This window comes from Mus musculus, chromosome 1 (assembly GCF_000001635.26).
Source record: "Mus musculus strain C57BL/6J chromosome 1, GRCm38.p6 C57BL/6J".
Lineage (NCBI taxonomy): Eukaryota > Metazoa > Chordata > Mammalia > Rodentia > Muridae > Mus > Mus musculus.
The window spans coordinates 74491217-74506025 of NC_000067.6; the positions used below are offsets into that span (position 1 = coordinate 74491217).

Consider the following 14809-nt stretch of genomic DNA (forward strand, 5'->3'; position numbering starts at 1 on the left):
ACATTACATCACGTAGGAGAACAAGTGTAGGAGAACCTGCACAGATTACCAAGACCCTATTTCAAATGTTAATGACATTAACATATGATTATGTGACTCGGCAGTTGAGTGCTTGCCTAGCATCTGTGAGGCTCTGGGTTCAATCCCTAGAACCTCAAGAAGAAATTACTCTGTGACATCACTCTAGCTAGTATTGTTCCTTTGCCATGGAGATCATTTAATGTTAGAGTCTAAGTGATCAATTATCTTTTGCATCCAGAGACTGTTAGAATTCACTCTTCTCTTTAAATTAAATTCTATCATTTTATTTTTTAAAACTCAAAATGATGATTCAAACTTTACTTAGACAAAAGAAAAGTATGATGGGTATGTTAGACAAAAGCAAAACAGAAATATAGACTGAGTTCCCAATGTGTAAGATCTTAAACAGTGCTATATTCAAATGCTTTTTTGAGACAGGATTTTTCTAGAGTCCAGGCTGGCTTTAAACTCACAACCCTACTACGTCTTAACTAACAGTTACAAGTATATTGTACATCTCCCTCCTGCTCTTTCTCTTCTGTCCTTTCCTCAACAGTTAGTTAACAAAGTCTCCTAGCCTTAGCTTTCTGGGTGCCAGGACAGCAGGCATTTGCCATCTCACCCTACTTGAACTCAGTACTATTAATACTGATGTTATCATAGTTCAAGATTGGTGGTATAAACAAATGACTACTAAACAGAAACCTATAAAAACCTTATTTTACAGGAGTGGTATACTAATATATTAACTAAAGCTAAGAAAACTCATACTGCTACATTTTCATTCTCTGTGGAGAGGGGTAGAGGCATGCAGGACCTTGTACATGCTAAGTGCCTGTTCTATTAAACTACACCTCCATTCTTTTCATGTGTTACACTTAACTTAAAAATAAAACCAAGATAAAGTTTATCAGTGATATTTACTTCCTCCTTTTCAATTTGAACACCCCTTTATTTCTTCATTGCCCAGTTGCTCTGGCAAGATTTCAAATGCTCATATTGAACAGAAGTGGCAAGAATAGACATCCTTATATTATTATTGATTTCAGAGGAAAAGGCTTTTAGATTTTTCTCTTAAATGTGTAAGCTGTGTGCTTAACATGAAAATCCTTTATCACGTTGACATGGTTTTTTCTACCCATAGTCTATTTAATAGAGTATTTATTGTCAAAGAATATTAAATTTTGTCATTTTTTAAGATGATTATATGTTCTTGTCCTTCCTTCTGTTAATGTGGTACATTATATAGACTCATTTCCATGCTGCACTATTCTAACATTCCAGGAATAAATTTAACTAATTCTTGTATTGTGCCACTTAACTCAGTCCAATAGTACTTAGCTGAGGATTTTTCTATCAGGAATACTAGTGTACAGTTGTCATATTCTTTGACTCATACAGCTTAGGCTAGCCTGAGCTCACATCATCTCAGATAGCTCATGCTGCTAAGGATGATCTTAAACTTTGATCCTCTCGCCTCTGCTCGTGTTGGGATTACATGCATGCCCACCATGCTCAGTTTCTATGTACTGAGCTGTTAGGGATCGACTCCAGGGCCTTGTACATGCGAGACAAACACTCTACCAAGTGAGTCCCATATCCAGCCCTTAGTCATCACATTCCTTTAGAACTGTTAATGTTAGACTCACCATATGGCTGGTGCTTACCTGCATGAAGTCTGTTTTGATGGACGGCATCTAGGAACAACCTCATTTCCTCTGCATCCTTACTTGGTACTTTGTCAATAGACAAGAAGCTGTTATCTTGTAAAGTCAACATTAGGCGGCTTTGTTTTATTCCACTGGGTCGTAGTACCACATTTTTAATGTTATGACTTAGCTTTAAAAAAAAAAAGAAAGAAAGAAAGAAAGAAAGAAAGAAAGAAAAGAAAAATTATCTTTTCATCCAAAATATTCAAATTACAATAAACTTGTCTAAATACTGCTAACCTCCATACGTTTCAATTTACCTTTCTCCCTTCCTCCAAAAGAAGTTCCTCTTTCTTGATAAATTTAACTCAAATATATAACTTTGGTTAAAAAGATTTATTCTATGTTTAATTATAAGGATGCATGTGTGTCTGAATATGGGCATGTATTAGCATCTATGGAAGCCAGAAGGCACTGAATTCCCTGAGGCTAGAACTCGTCAGTCATGAGCTGTTCCACATGACCCCTGGAATTGAACTGGGTCTGTAGCAAGAGAAGTATGTGCCTTTAGCCACTGAACCATTTTTTTTTCTTTCTGTTTTTAAAAAGATGGGGTCCCATTATATAGTCTACTTGGCCTGGAACTCACTATGTAGACCAGGCTGGCCTCTAAATTCACAGAGCTCTTAACTACCAAGCCTCTGCCCTCCGGAGTAAAGGAATTAAATATGCATGCTATCATGCACAGCTCACACTTAGCTTTTCAAACCAACTTCTTACTACATTTTATTCATTTTGTGAGTATTAGGGGAGGGGGGGTTACAACAGCAATGCCAATGGAGGTCAGAGGACAACGTGTAGTAATTGGTTTTCTCTCCACCATGCAGTATGTACTTTTATCCTCTCAATGATCTCTCTGATCTCTGTTGTGAGAGTCTCACTATGTAACTTAGGCTGGCTTTGAAGCAGTAGTAAAGACCAGTCTGGCCTCAGTTCTTCCTGACTCCAGAGGAAGTCAGAGAGGGCGTCAGATCCCATTGCAGATGGTGGTGAGCCACCATGTGGTTGCTGGGATTTGAACTCAGGACTTTCGGAAGAGCCGTCAGTTCTCTTAACTGCTGAGCCATCTCTCCAACCCCCAGCAACTTATTTTCATAGTTCAAAAGTATAAACAAATGGAAAATTTTATTTACTATAACTTGAACATAATAAAGCTTAATATTTATTTCTTTAAAAATAATTAACAAAGATAAAAGTTTAATATGTATTTTATTTTTATGTGTATGGGTATTCAGCCTTCATGTATATTTCTTGCCTGGTGCCCTCAGAGGCCAGATAAAGGTATTGGATGGCCTGGACTGAAGTTACAGTTTTGAGCCACCATGTTGGTACTAGGAATTGGACCCAAGTCCTCCTGAACAGCAGCCAGTGTACCTAACTGCCAAACCACCTCTCAAGGCCTGATGAAAATAGATTTTTAAGTATATAAAATATGGTAAGATTTAGGGTTATTAAAAAAAGAGCTTACTTACTTTTAAGGTATGAGTGTTTGCCCATATGTATGCATTCATCTATGTGGATGCCTAGTGCTGCAGAGGCCAGAAGAGGGGAGTTACAGGCAGTTGTAAGCTGCTCAGTTGGTGATGGGAACTGAACCCATGTCTTCTGCAAAAGCAATCAGTGCTTTTAATCACTGAGCCACCTCTCCAGATCATGTTTTTGGTTTTTTTCTTTGTTTGTTTTTTGAGACATAGTCTTACTATGTAACTCAAAATGGTCTCAAATTCACCATGCAGACCAGGCTAGGCCTGAAGTTGTGATTCTCTTGAATGAGATTCCCAAATGCTGGGATGTAGAAATGTGCTCTCAGGCAAAGGTGTTCTTAAATTCAACTCACAGAAATAGTAGGAGCTCTTTGCTCCTCAAGAGTAGTACAGAAGATAAACTATTTAAATTTTTATTATGTTTTTTGTGTGTACATATGTGTATATATGGTATGCACATGTCATAGAAGGTAACTTGTGGGAATTGATAGTCTCCTTCCTTGTAGGTCTTAAGGAACAAATTCAGAACATCAAGCTTGGTGGCAGGTGCCTTTACCCACTAAGTCACCTTGCTGGCCTAATAGCTACTGTTTTAAAGATAGTGATAAGTAATAAAGAACTTTCAAATTTTTACAGTTAGAAGTTATAGCGTGTTACTGTAAGAGGGCTGGAAAAATGGATCAGCAGTTAAGAGCACCAGCTACTCTTCCAGAGGTCCCAAGTTTAATTCCCAGTGACCACATGGTAGCTTACAACCATCTCTAATGAGTTCTAATACCCTCTTCTGGCATGCAGGTTAACTCGCAGATGGAACACTCATATTCATAAAATAGATAAATCTTTAAAACAAAACAAAAAAAAAAAAAAAAAAAACAAAAACAAACCCAAGACTTTTTTTAAAAACTATAAAGCTATAAAGATGACCTGAACAATCATCTATTAAAATGTATGACATAGGATGGGATTATTTAGGACATAGTTACTAACTTCTACAAGACACTTAAAAAAAAAATCCCATTAAATGAATCTGGCAATTACTTCAAAGAAAAAAACAGGGGAATCAAGTCAGATCACCCTGATGTGTGTGTGTGATGTTAGGAATATAATCCACGGTTCTGAGCACACTAGGCAAGTGCAGCCACTGAGCTCATATTCAGCTCCCAGTTTTCTTGGATAAGTTCTCATGGCCATGAGAATACCTGAAACACTCTTGGAATTCCTCCAGTGTTGTAGTGAACGAGCAGGCTGACTCTATTGTCTTTTTCCACAATTTCAAAGGACCCTTCTTTCCACTTTGTAATCCCAGTCTGCATGCTTCGAATTCTGATAGGACCATAGATCTTCAGGGGAGACATAGTTTCTTTAAAAATAAATTGCTTTTAACCAAATTAAAAAGCAAAAATATATGTTCACCTGACGAATTCTAAAGAAAAACAAAAAAATTACAAGTGATTAATACATAATGAATCATCTTATATTAATTTTCCACTTCAATAAATCTTTTACCTCTGCATCCTCATACCGGAAGGACTTGATCTGCTGAAGAACACAGATAATACAGACAGATAAGGCAGGTGGAATTTAATCTTTCATTTCTTCTGTACATGCTTCTTTGTATCTATTAGCAACTATATTTTGTATCCTGTACCACTCATAAAAGAGCTGATAGGGCAATAAGAAATAAAGATTCCATTCTCAATTTAGGTAACTTTACCATTACAGTATTCATTCTTTTCTTTTTATGTAATAGAGTTTGAATTTCAATTTTAAATTAAAAACCAACTCCAGTGACTCCATTTCTTAGAATATGGAATTTCAACATAGTCAGCAGTAAGTACATTATTCATTCACATGTACACCATATATCAAATGAATTTTAAAAATTAGTTATTTTAAAAACTAGCTCAACATCTGGAGCTACATTAGGAAAAAAAAATCATTTAATCTCTAACAACAAAAAAATCTTATTCCTTCCCTAACCCAATATTCAGCATTACCATTCCCATTAAGCAATTTAACTTTAAACAAATACTCAAGTTTCCAGAATGAATTATTTTCTTCTCTTTTTTGTGTGTATGATGTGTGTGCTTGAGTAGAGGCATACCTGTACAGCAGTTGTCTAAGACAAGGTCTCTTTTTATCACTGCTGTATCCCGCAGGCTAAGGAACCCATAAACTTCCTATGATTTTGTCTCAGCCTCCTATTTCCTATAGGAGTATGCTGGGATTACAGACATGCATGCACTCTCTCTAGTTTTGGGGTGGGAATTCAAACCCAGGTTACCAGGTTTGGTCATTGAGTACTTTACCACTGAGTCATCTTCCCAACCCCTTGAATGAACTTCTAATATTTGTAAGTGACTTACAGCAATCACTAATAGGATATCTAATACTCCCCAACTAGATTTTCAAAAGTCAGCAAGTAAAATTATAGTACTAGATGTTACCAAATAGTGCACATATAAATGTGCAAATATCTAACATTGCTAAATCAAATTTTTTTATGTATTTTCAAATTCTAAAACAGCATCTCTAAAATAGATTTTTGCTTATAAGATTATAAACTAAACATCATTTGAACGATACTACTGCCTAGACAGCTCAACTGGAAAATGTAGAAAAGATAATATAGAAGACATATTAGGTCTAGAAATTGGGAGCCAATTCTGTCACTAATTGTAATTTCCTTTTCTGATATTAGTGCTGTGTCAACCATAAAGTGCAACAAATATAATGTTGGGGGATGAGATAGCACATGTACTCAGCTGACAGTACTATTAGTATGTATGTATAATGTTGGGGGATGAGATAGCACATGTACTCAGCTGACAGTACTATTAGTATGTATGGAGTCGGCGTCCAAGCTGAATTATTCCTTCTCTATAGGATCTCTTTTTCCAAACACCTCAATAATTCACTTGTTGACCGAAGTTGCAAACCAATCATCTGTAGTGGCTAGCTAGGTAAGAGAAATGGCTAAGGTAGGTAAAACATGTACAAGTGTTATCAATTCTACTAGCACATGAACCAAATTTGCCAGATCACCTATTTTTTTCTTCTTGAAAATGAACTTCATATAAAACTACTCATTTTATATTGTAAGCAATAAATTCTAATTTACTTTCTTCAAATCAAAACTCAGCTGAAGACAGGAGACGACTGGTCTGGAGTCCTCTAATTCAAAGTCTTTTACTAGTTACTGCACAGAAAGTAACTAGGAATTAGAAAAGACATTTAAAAACATTTTGAGGGGGGGGAAAACATTTTGAGAGGTCATTATTCTTTATTCTCATCCTCAAAAAATTTCTGAGGGCCAACTGTGGCCACATTTAAATATAAGTAGTTAACTAAACATATAAATTCAAAGTAATATTATTATTGTTATAGGCCTACCTATTCATGTGTCATTTTACTCAAACTAATAAACTTGCAGTAAGCTAAGCAAGCAGCCTATACTTGTATTACATTTTAGCAATTATTTGTGGCTCTATTGTTTGTCCAAGTCCTTGAGTTTTTTCCATGTTGTCTGTCAGGATTAGAAAGGATACATTTTTCCTCTCCCACACCAGCTTCTCAAGCCAGAATCACTAGCTTCTGACCTTCTTGTATGATATTTTGGCATTGGACTGGAAATGGGAGGTCAGAATTCTAACTCCACATGCCTTTTCAGGCAACTTTTTTAAAAAAACATTTTGTTTTATGAATGTGAGTACACTGTCAATCTCCTCAGACACACCAGAAAAGAGCATCGGATCTCATTACAGATGGTTGTGAGCCACCACGTGGTTGCTGGGAATTGAACTCAGAACCTCTGGAAAAACAGTCAGTGCTCTTACCTGCTGAGCGTCTCCAGCCCTCAGGCAACTTTCTAAGTAAACTACAAATCAAATAGAATCACTCTCCATCTTAGTATTATTGAATGACCTTTCACTCTCCTCAAAATAAAATACAGCTTCATTAACATGATATCAAAGCCTCATGAACCAGGCCCCGATTATCCATCCCCAGTAAGTGTCCCCTCAATCCAGCCTTCTCAACCAAAAAAATTTCCCAAAGCCATGTAGTCTCATGACACTGAATCTTTACATTCTGTGGTCATGTCTCTAAGTTTTCATGTAATCTCTCTTCCCCATCCTGCTTTAATTCCTTCTCCTGATTCTAAAATCAAGGCTCAACTTAGATGTTACCCTCTGTAAGCTTCCTGACTACTTTTCACTGGTTCTCTTCCTTATAACCACACTGAGGCTATTTAAATCCTTCTCCATATTCCTATTGTACTTTGTGCTTATGGAGACACTTTTGATACTGTATTATAAATGCTGTTTAAACCTTTGTTTTTATCTATACTATTTGAAGACAGGGAATATGTTCTTTAATCTCACTAAGAATCAATACTCAAAAATGATGAACAAGCTGGGCATGGTGGCACATATCTGTAGTGCCAGCACTTGGAAGATAACTGCACTTAAGGCTAGTCTAACTTATACAAGTACCAGATCAAAAGACACATAAGTCAATTTTTGAAAAGTTTCATATCTTATAAAGTTTTCTCATCTTTCCTTATACTTCTCCCTTCCAAAAGTTTTGTCTTATCAAATTCTTTCATCTTTCTTTATATCTCATTATTGGCTAGGGTACCAAAAGGGAATATAAAGCACAATTATCTTGGTATTTACCTTAATAAAAAAGTCATTATTAAATAAAGCAGATAAAATTTCATGTTCACTAAAATATACAAGAGATTTAAAAAATCCTATCTTTGTCTAATTCTAAATGCAAATTTTGGTTATGAGTATAAAAGTTTTACTTCATAACTTTATGTGTTGAACATTTTCTTAATGACTTTGACTAACAAGCTTGTTTTCTTGTAATGAAAAAAACTGAAAGATACAGAACATAAAATTAGAGAATAAGTACAACTTTACCATGGTCAGTACCTTCTTCTGTACCAGATGGATGAACAATAACCACTTTTGAACACTCACCACATTATCAGAGCTTGACCTTGCTTAAGAGAGACTTTTTCAGTCTTATGTACATGTAGAAACAATTTTAAAAGAAAAAAAAATTTTTTTTGAGACAGGGCCTTACATTGTAGCACTTTGGTCTAGAACTCAGTGTACTGAGATTGCAAAAGTGAACCACTGTGCCTAGCAATAGTTAAACTTTCTGTCAACAAGAATCAAAAATTCCTTGAGCTCTAACACGAATAGTCTTATCAAAGTAATATAGAACACAAAAAAATTAAAATGAAGTCTAAGTATGTTAAAAAATTCTTTTTTCTAAACTACTTCACAATTGATTACCATCCAAATTTGAGTGTTCTATGCAAGCTCATATTGCAAACTGTGTATATATTGTGTTCAGTTACTTAACTGCACATATTGGGAGTCATTCTGTGCAAAAAAAAAAACCACACACACTGAAACATAAAAGTATAATTACACAGTGAATATAAAAAAACTGCCAATTCTTGCCTATTTGCATAATACTAGAAACACAGAACCAAAACAAAAGCAACTTACTTTTCAGTGATTTTTACTGAAAAATTCCACGTGATAACAATTCACAGTTATTCTGCTTCTTGTGCCAAAAGTAATGTACTTTTCTTGAGAAACTATTCATATTCTTCGGCTCTACCAGTGGTCCCTCCAGCAGTCATCAACTCAGCTAAAGAAAACATAAGTGTGCTTTAAAAAGTTTCAACATATGAAATTAAAGCTCAAGAAGACAAATCATGTATGTAAAAAAGACTCATTTAAAGACCACTTACTGAAAATACATAAAATATAGTGTAAGACTTTCTACCCTGCACAAAATAGGGATGTGCCTGCAGTAGAGAATGAGGAATTGTAGGATTGTAGAAAGAGCCTGTAAGTCTGTCACCCTGTGTCTTTCTTTTATTTTTTGCTACTAGATTTTGAAACTAAGTCAATGAAAAAGTACATCCTTTGTTGACTTTAGAAACATTATTACGTCGTAACTGTCTTAAAGGCTGCTTCTAAGGTGTGTTGAGCTGTAGTTTTTAAAGGTGGGAAAAGGGTATCTTCACTTACCTTTTGGAAAGCTCTCAAAAAAACAAAAAAAAAAACACAAAAAAAACCAAAAAACTTCAAAACAAAAATTTCTTTCTTAATTTTAGGTCTCTCCAAGCATAATTTTCTCTTAAATTCTACAACAAACTTTAATACAAGATTATCAACTTTTCACTCATTTGATCATTTGGACAAAATCTACTGATTTCCTCCAGTTAGAAGAATCAAATGTGAGTGACATTATGCATGATCAGCTACTGATCTTCCATTTCCCTCTGTTTTTTTTGGTTTAGGTTAGTTTTTTGTTTGTTTGTTTGTTTTTAAGATTTATTTATTATTTTAAGTACACTGTAGCTGTCTTCAGACACACCAGAAGAGGGCATCAGATCTCATTATGGATGGTTGTGAGCCACCATGTGGTTGTTGGGATTTGAACTCAGGACCTTTGTAAGAACAGTCAGTGAGTGCTCTTACCCACTGAGCCATCTCACAGCCCTTTTGTTTGTTTTTTAAGACAGGGTTTTTCTGTGTGCCAGAGCCCTGGCTGTCCTGGACTTACTTTGTAGACCAGGCTGGCTTCAAACTCACAGAGGTCCACCTGCCTCCAGAGTGCTGGAACTAAAGGTGTGTGCCACCATGCTTGGCCTGATTTCCCTATGTTTATCCTTTCCCTTATCATTCAGGCAAATCCCAAATGCTGCTGCTTTTTTTTTTTTGGTTTTGGTTTTGGACACAGGGTTTCGTGTAATGTAGGCTTCCTTTGAACTCTGTATGTGGAGGCTGACTCTGTCCCTCCTACTTCCAGTCTTCAAGGGCTAGGATTACAGGCACACACCACTACACTTGGCTGGAACCCCACATTTGAACCACTACCAGTTCATCCTCATCAATGAATTCTGAGTCACTTCCCAGACTCAGGATTCTTTTCCACCAATGAATCCTTTTCTACAAAGTCTTTCTAAAGAGCCACTCTCTATTTCTTAGGAACTAAAGTCTACACTAGTTGTTTTTATGTCTTCTCCCTAATGGGGAGGCATATGATACATAACCACAAGCACTTAGGCACACATCTAGTATACTCCAACAGCAGAAACAGTAAGTGCTAAGTACCTGTTACTAGTACTGTTAACGCCATTGTAAACTAGAAAATAAAACCAACTGCTTATGTTTGACATCTATTACACTTTATTGTTTTATTGTTTTCAGTATAAATTCTTAAAGCCCTAAAACATGTTATTAAACTTTAATATTGACTTCTTTATCTACCAAGAACTGTTTTATCTATTTGTAGAAACCTCATCTTGCAAGTAACTAAATACCATCATAAATGAACACATCCTGAACTGGGAGCCTGAAGTGGCTTAAGACCCAGTTTAAGGCAGACATGGTGCCATACGACTTTTATCCCAGCACTCAGGGGCAGAGGCAGGCAGATCTCTTTAAGTTTGAGGCCAACCTGGTCTACAGAGTTCCAGGACAGCCAGGGCTACACAGAGAAACCTTGTCTCAAACAAAAAAAACAAATAAACAAAAAATAAATAAACAAACCGTCATCTCATCTTTACTAGTTTCAATTTAACCTGTTGCTAAAAAATATAAACTACTCTTACAGATTTCCCAAGAACTTTCTTTCCTAACATAAAAATCATAAAATAGAACCTGTAAAGAATTGCCCAACCAGAAAAGGAACTAGCTGCCCAAGCTTTACGACATGAGTTTGATCCCTGCATCCAACAGTGAAGATTGAAATGACCCCTGAAAGATGTCTTCTGACCACATCAACATACATGCCATGTTTGAATGAACATGTACACAGAGACCACACAAATAACATAATTTTTTAAAATTACATACAGTAAGTTTATAAAGGAGATAAAGTTCATGTCATAGTGGAAAAAATTATCTCTAATTTACAAAAGAAAAGATTTACCTCCATTAGACAGTCTGAAATCAGAATGATTTCACACAATCCTGTTCCTGATTCACACAGGAATAAGTAAAAAAATAATCCTTAACTGGAGCCCCAGTTGTTCTTTGCCCCCTGCTCATTTTCAAACAGAATCCAGGCTTCCAGCATGCTAACCAAGCACCAGCTGAGCCATACTCCTACCTGTTTTCCTTTGATGTGTCCTTTGCAGTAGAATTCTTCTGACAAGAGTATCTGAAGACTGATGCTTTCAAAACACATGATGGTTCTTACAGCATCTTACACTTTAAATCATTACAAGCTTATGCAATTTCCAATTTGATTCATTTAACCAATTCTTGAGAAAAAATGTGAAAATGAGTCCCTTTATGTTTACTTTTTTTTACCTAGTATATACGTGTGTGTGTGTGTGTGTGTGAGAGAGAGAGAGAGAGAGAGAGAGAGAGAGAGGTCAGTTGTATTTGCAGGAGAGGGTTCTGCCTAAAGTAGCTTTTATCCAACTTGGGGGTTGAGAGTAAAGGAAAAAAAAAATCAACAAGGCTTCTCTGAGAAAGCATTACTTAGACTGAAAATTAAGGCATAAGTTAATTGAAGGATGGCAGCACTAGTGCTGGAACAAGCCAGATAAACAGAGTAGTGTATATGCAAAAGCCTAAACCAGAAACATTGTATGTCTACATAAATTAGTGTGGCTGGAGGTTAATTAAAAGAAAGGGAAAGGTCAGAAGGTGAAGCTAAAGAAGTAGGAAAGAGCCGGGCGTGGTGGCACATGCCTTTAATCCCAGCACTTGGGAGGCAGAGGCAGGCGGATTTCTGAGTTCAAGGCCAGCCTGGTCTACAGAGTGAGTTCCAGGACAGCCAGGGCTACACAGAGAAACCCTGTCGCGAAAAAAACAAACAAACAAAAAAACAAAACAAAACAAAACAAAAAAAAGAAGTAGGAAAGAACCAGGTTATATAGAATCTTGTGATTCTGAAATGTTTTCCTTAAAAGAGAGAGAGGGGGGGGGGGGCAGAGACAGGTGGATTTCTGAGTTCAAGGCCAGCCTGGTCTACAAAGTGAGTTCCAGGACAGCCAAGACTATACAGAGAAACCCTGTCTCAAAAAACCAAAAAGAGAGAGAGAGACAGACAGACAGACAGACAGACAGACTTATAGCCAAGGCTGGTATATCTGAGGATTTGAATGTCTGCTCCTCCTGTCTCTGTTGGCTTTATGTAGTGCTGGAGCACAAAACTAGGGATTTGCCTGGCGGTGGTGGCGCACTGCTCACGCCTTTGATCCTAGCACTTGGGAAGCAGAGTCAAGCAGAGATTGCTGAGTTCAAGGACAGCCTGGTCTACAAAGTGAGTTCCAGGACAGCCAGGGCTACACAGAGAAACCCTGTCTCAAAAAAAAAAAATAAATAAATAAAAAAATAAACAAAGAAAAAAATCCCTAGGGATTCATGCATGCTAGGGAAGCATCCAGCAACTGAACTGTATCCCCAGAACATTATTTTACATTTTATCTTAAAGTAATGAGCACCTTGGCAATGAGAAAGCCACTGAAGGGTTTCAAGCAAAGAAAGTATACGTTATTTGAATGAATGGATAGTGTTGAGTTTGGGAAGAAGAGAAAACAAGAAAAACAAAACAAAACAAAACCCAGGGAGATCAGATAAGAAAGTAGTGTTTTTAACTCATAATTACAATAATAATTCTTACTTGACAGATTCTGAGTGTCAATACTTTAGGGAGTTTATAGCACTCATAATAATCCACTAAGGTGAGAACTTTTGTTTATTTGTTTTTAGAGACGGGTTTTTCTGTGTACCGCCACCCCCCCAACCCCAGCTATCCTGGAACTCACTCTGTAGTCCAAGCTGGTCTTGAACTCGGAGATCCATCTGCCCCTGCCTCCCATTACCCAGGTAAGCTAAGAACTCTTACTCCTATTCTACAGGTGAGAATAGGAATAAGGGAGATCAAGTCCCTATGAAAAAGAACTGTGGTTTGAATTAGAAAAGTCAAAGTGAAGAAGGTCAGAAATAAATGCAAAACATATATTAGAAGTAAAACAGAACTTGGAAAGGATATGAACACATAGGATGAAGAAATCAAGACTGCTTCTCAAGCTTCTACCCAGTGTCACTGAACAAATGGCTATGTGTCATCAAAATGGACATGCATGCCGCTTGTGGTGTAGTGGACACTGGAAAGGAGAGAATTTGGGTACAAGAGACAGATTGACTCCAGTTTTTAAAGGTATCATATTTGAAATTCCTAAGGGGAGAAAAAATCAAGCTGAGATGTTAAGCAGACAGTTGGCTATTTGAATATGGAGCTGAAAATAAGAAAATCTCAAGTTATCAACATATAGCAGAATTTAAAGCTTAGAGAGAAATGGAAGTACAACAGGGGAGAACCCCAGTCCAAAACCAAATCATTTACCCTGACAAAATTTCTTACCAACTGATTACATCTGTCCTTGGGTCTTCAGTCCCTCCTTTTCCTTTTGCCAGTATGCAACACTATTCTTTTGAATATTCACCCAAATATTAACATGACAAATGACAAACATCATACAAACACACTAGAGCCTATCTGTCTGGCCCAGAAGCCTCCTCTAATACTTAACACAATAAACCAAAATGCCCCCTTAACATTCCCTCTTAGATTAGTTCTTTCAACTATAGACTCATCAGGTACTGTTAACTCGCCAAAGGAATATCTGAAAAACACTACAGTACAACTCTCCAACGACACGGAACTTTATTACCTTTTTATTTTTCTCCAGATTTTGATTTAAAATTGGTTCAATAGACACCGTCAGTGTCCTGGCTAGATATGGGTAGCAACCAAAGGCACGACAAAAATTACACTCCCTTTCAGCGAGTAATGTCTAAGAGGAGTAGGAAAGTAAAGAATGGTCAAGCGGGCGTGTGAATATCGCAGTCAAGGTTTTAATGGATATGTGGCAACAAAGTCACCTGTAAAGACAGCAGGCCTTGCAGGGAGGTACGCTGAGACCACCTGAACCTTGGTGAAGAGAGGCCAGATTTAGAATGCAGAAAGCAAGTGACAACACGGACGCGTTAAAGGAGAAGTAAAGGGGGCAACACTCGAACGGGGCACCTGTAAGGCATTGGGTATCCAAGGACCCGGGGCGGGCTAAGCAGCAGCCGGGAGAACTCTGAAGTGGACGCCGAGTGGGCGGACCGCAGGGGTGGGGTGGGGGTGCCGGGGAAAACGGCTCAATTCAGAAGCTGTCCCGGCTCGTCTTACCTGCGCTAGAGGGTCCCAGCTCCGGACAAGCTTGCCGGAAGCACAAAGTTCCCGCGGAGGGGGTGGAGCCGAAAGGCTCGGAAGGAAGGGGCTCTACTAGCCCCAGAGAGCGAGGCCGGTCTCTCTCCTAGCACACCTAAACCCGCTGATGGCGGGAACTATGACTACACGCAAACACGTACGGACGCACGCACTCTCGACGCAACCAGTCCAGGCGCGTGCGCGTAAGCGCGCAAGTCCCGCCCCTCAAGCATTCGCTCTGCCCCTCACCATGCCCAGCCCCTAACCCGGGCGGCCCCGCCCCCGCCGTGACGACACTGTAATACACATGCGCACCGTCCACTTTACCAACTTTGGCCCTCCTAC

At 37.8% G+C, this 14809-nt stretch overlaps 1 protein-coding gene across 6 annotated transcripts in view; it reads right to left on the minus strand.

Annotated features, from left to right (window-relative positions):
* Usp37 (ubiquitin specific peptidase 37) overlaps window positions 1–14809 on the minus strand; it is a 108777-nt gene that overhangs the window by 55707 nt on the left and 38261 nt on the right. The window contains exons 1-4 of one of the 6 annotated variants that reach the window (XR_373256.4): window positions 14444–14703; window positions 8740–8884; window positions 4414–4637; window positions 1689–1860 (exon numbers count right to left, since the gene is read on the minus strand). Coding sequence is in view for 5 of the 6 variants with exons in the window: in XM_030254923.1 (XP_030110783.1) it covers window positions 1689–1860; window positions 4414–4569 (328 nt within the window). In the remaining variant the exon portion in view is untranslated. Of the gene's footprint in view, window positions 1–1688; window positions 1861–4413; window positions 4638–8739; window positions 8885–14443; window positions 14704–14809 lie in introns of those variants that run through there. The other 5 variants (XM_030254923.1, XM_006496057.4, XM_006496054.3 and 2 more) reach the window with 5 other exon arrangements.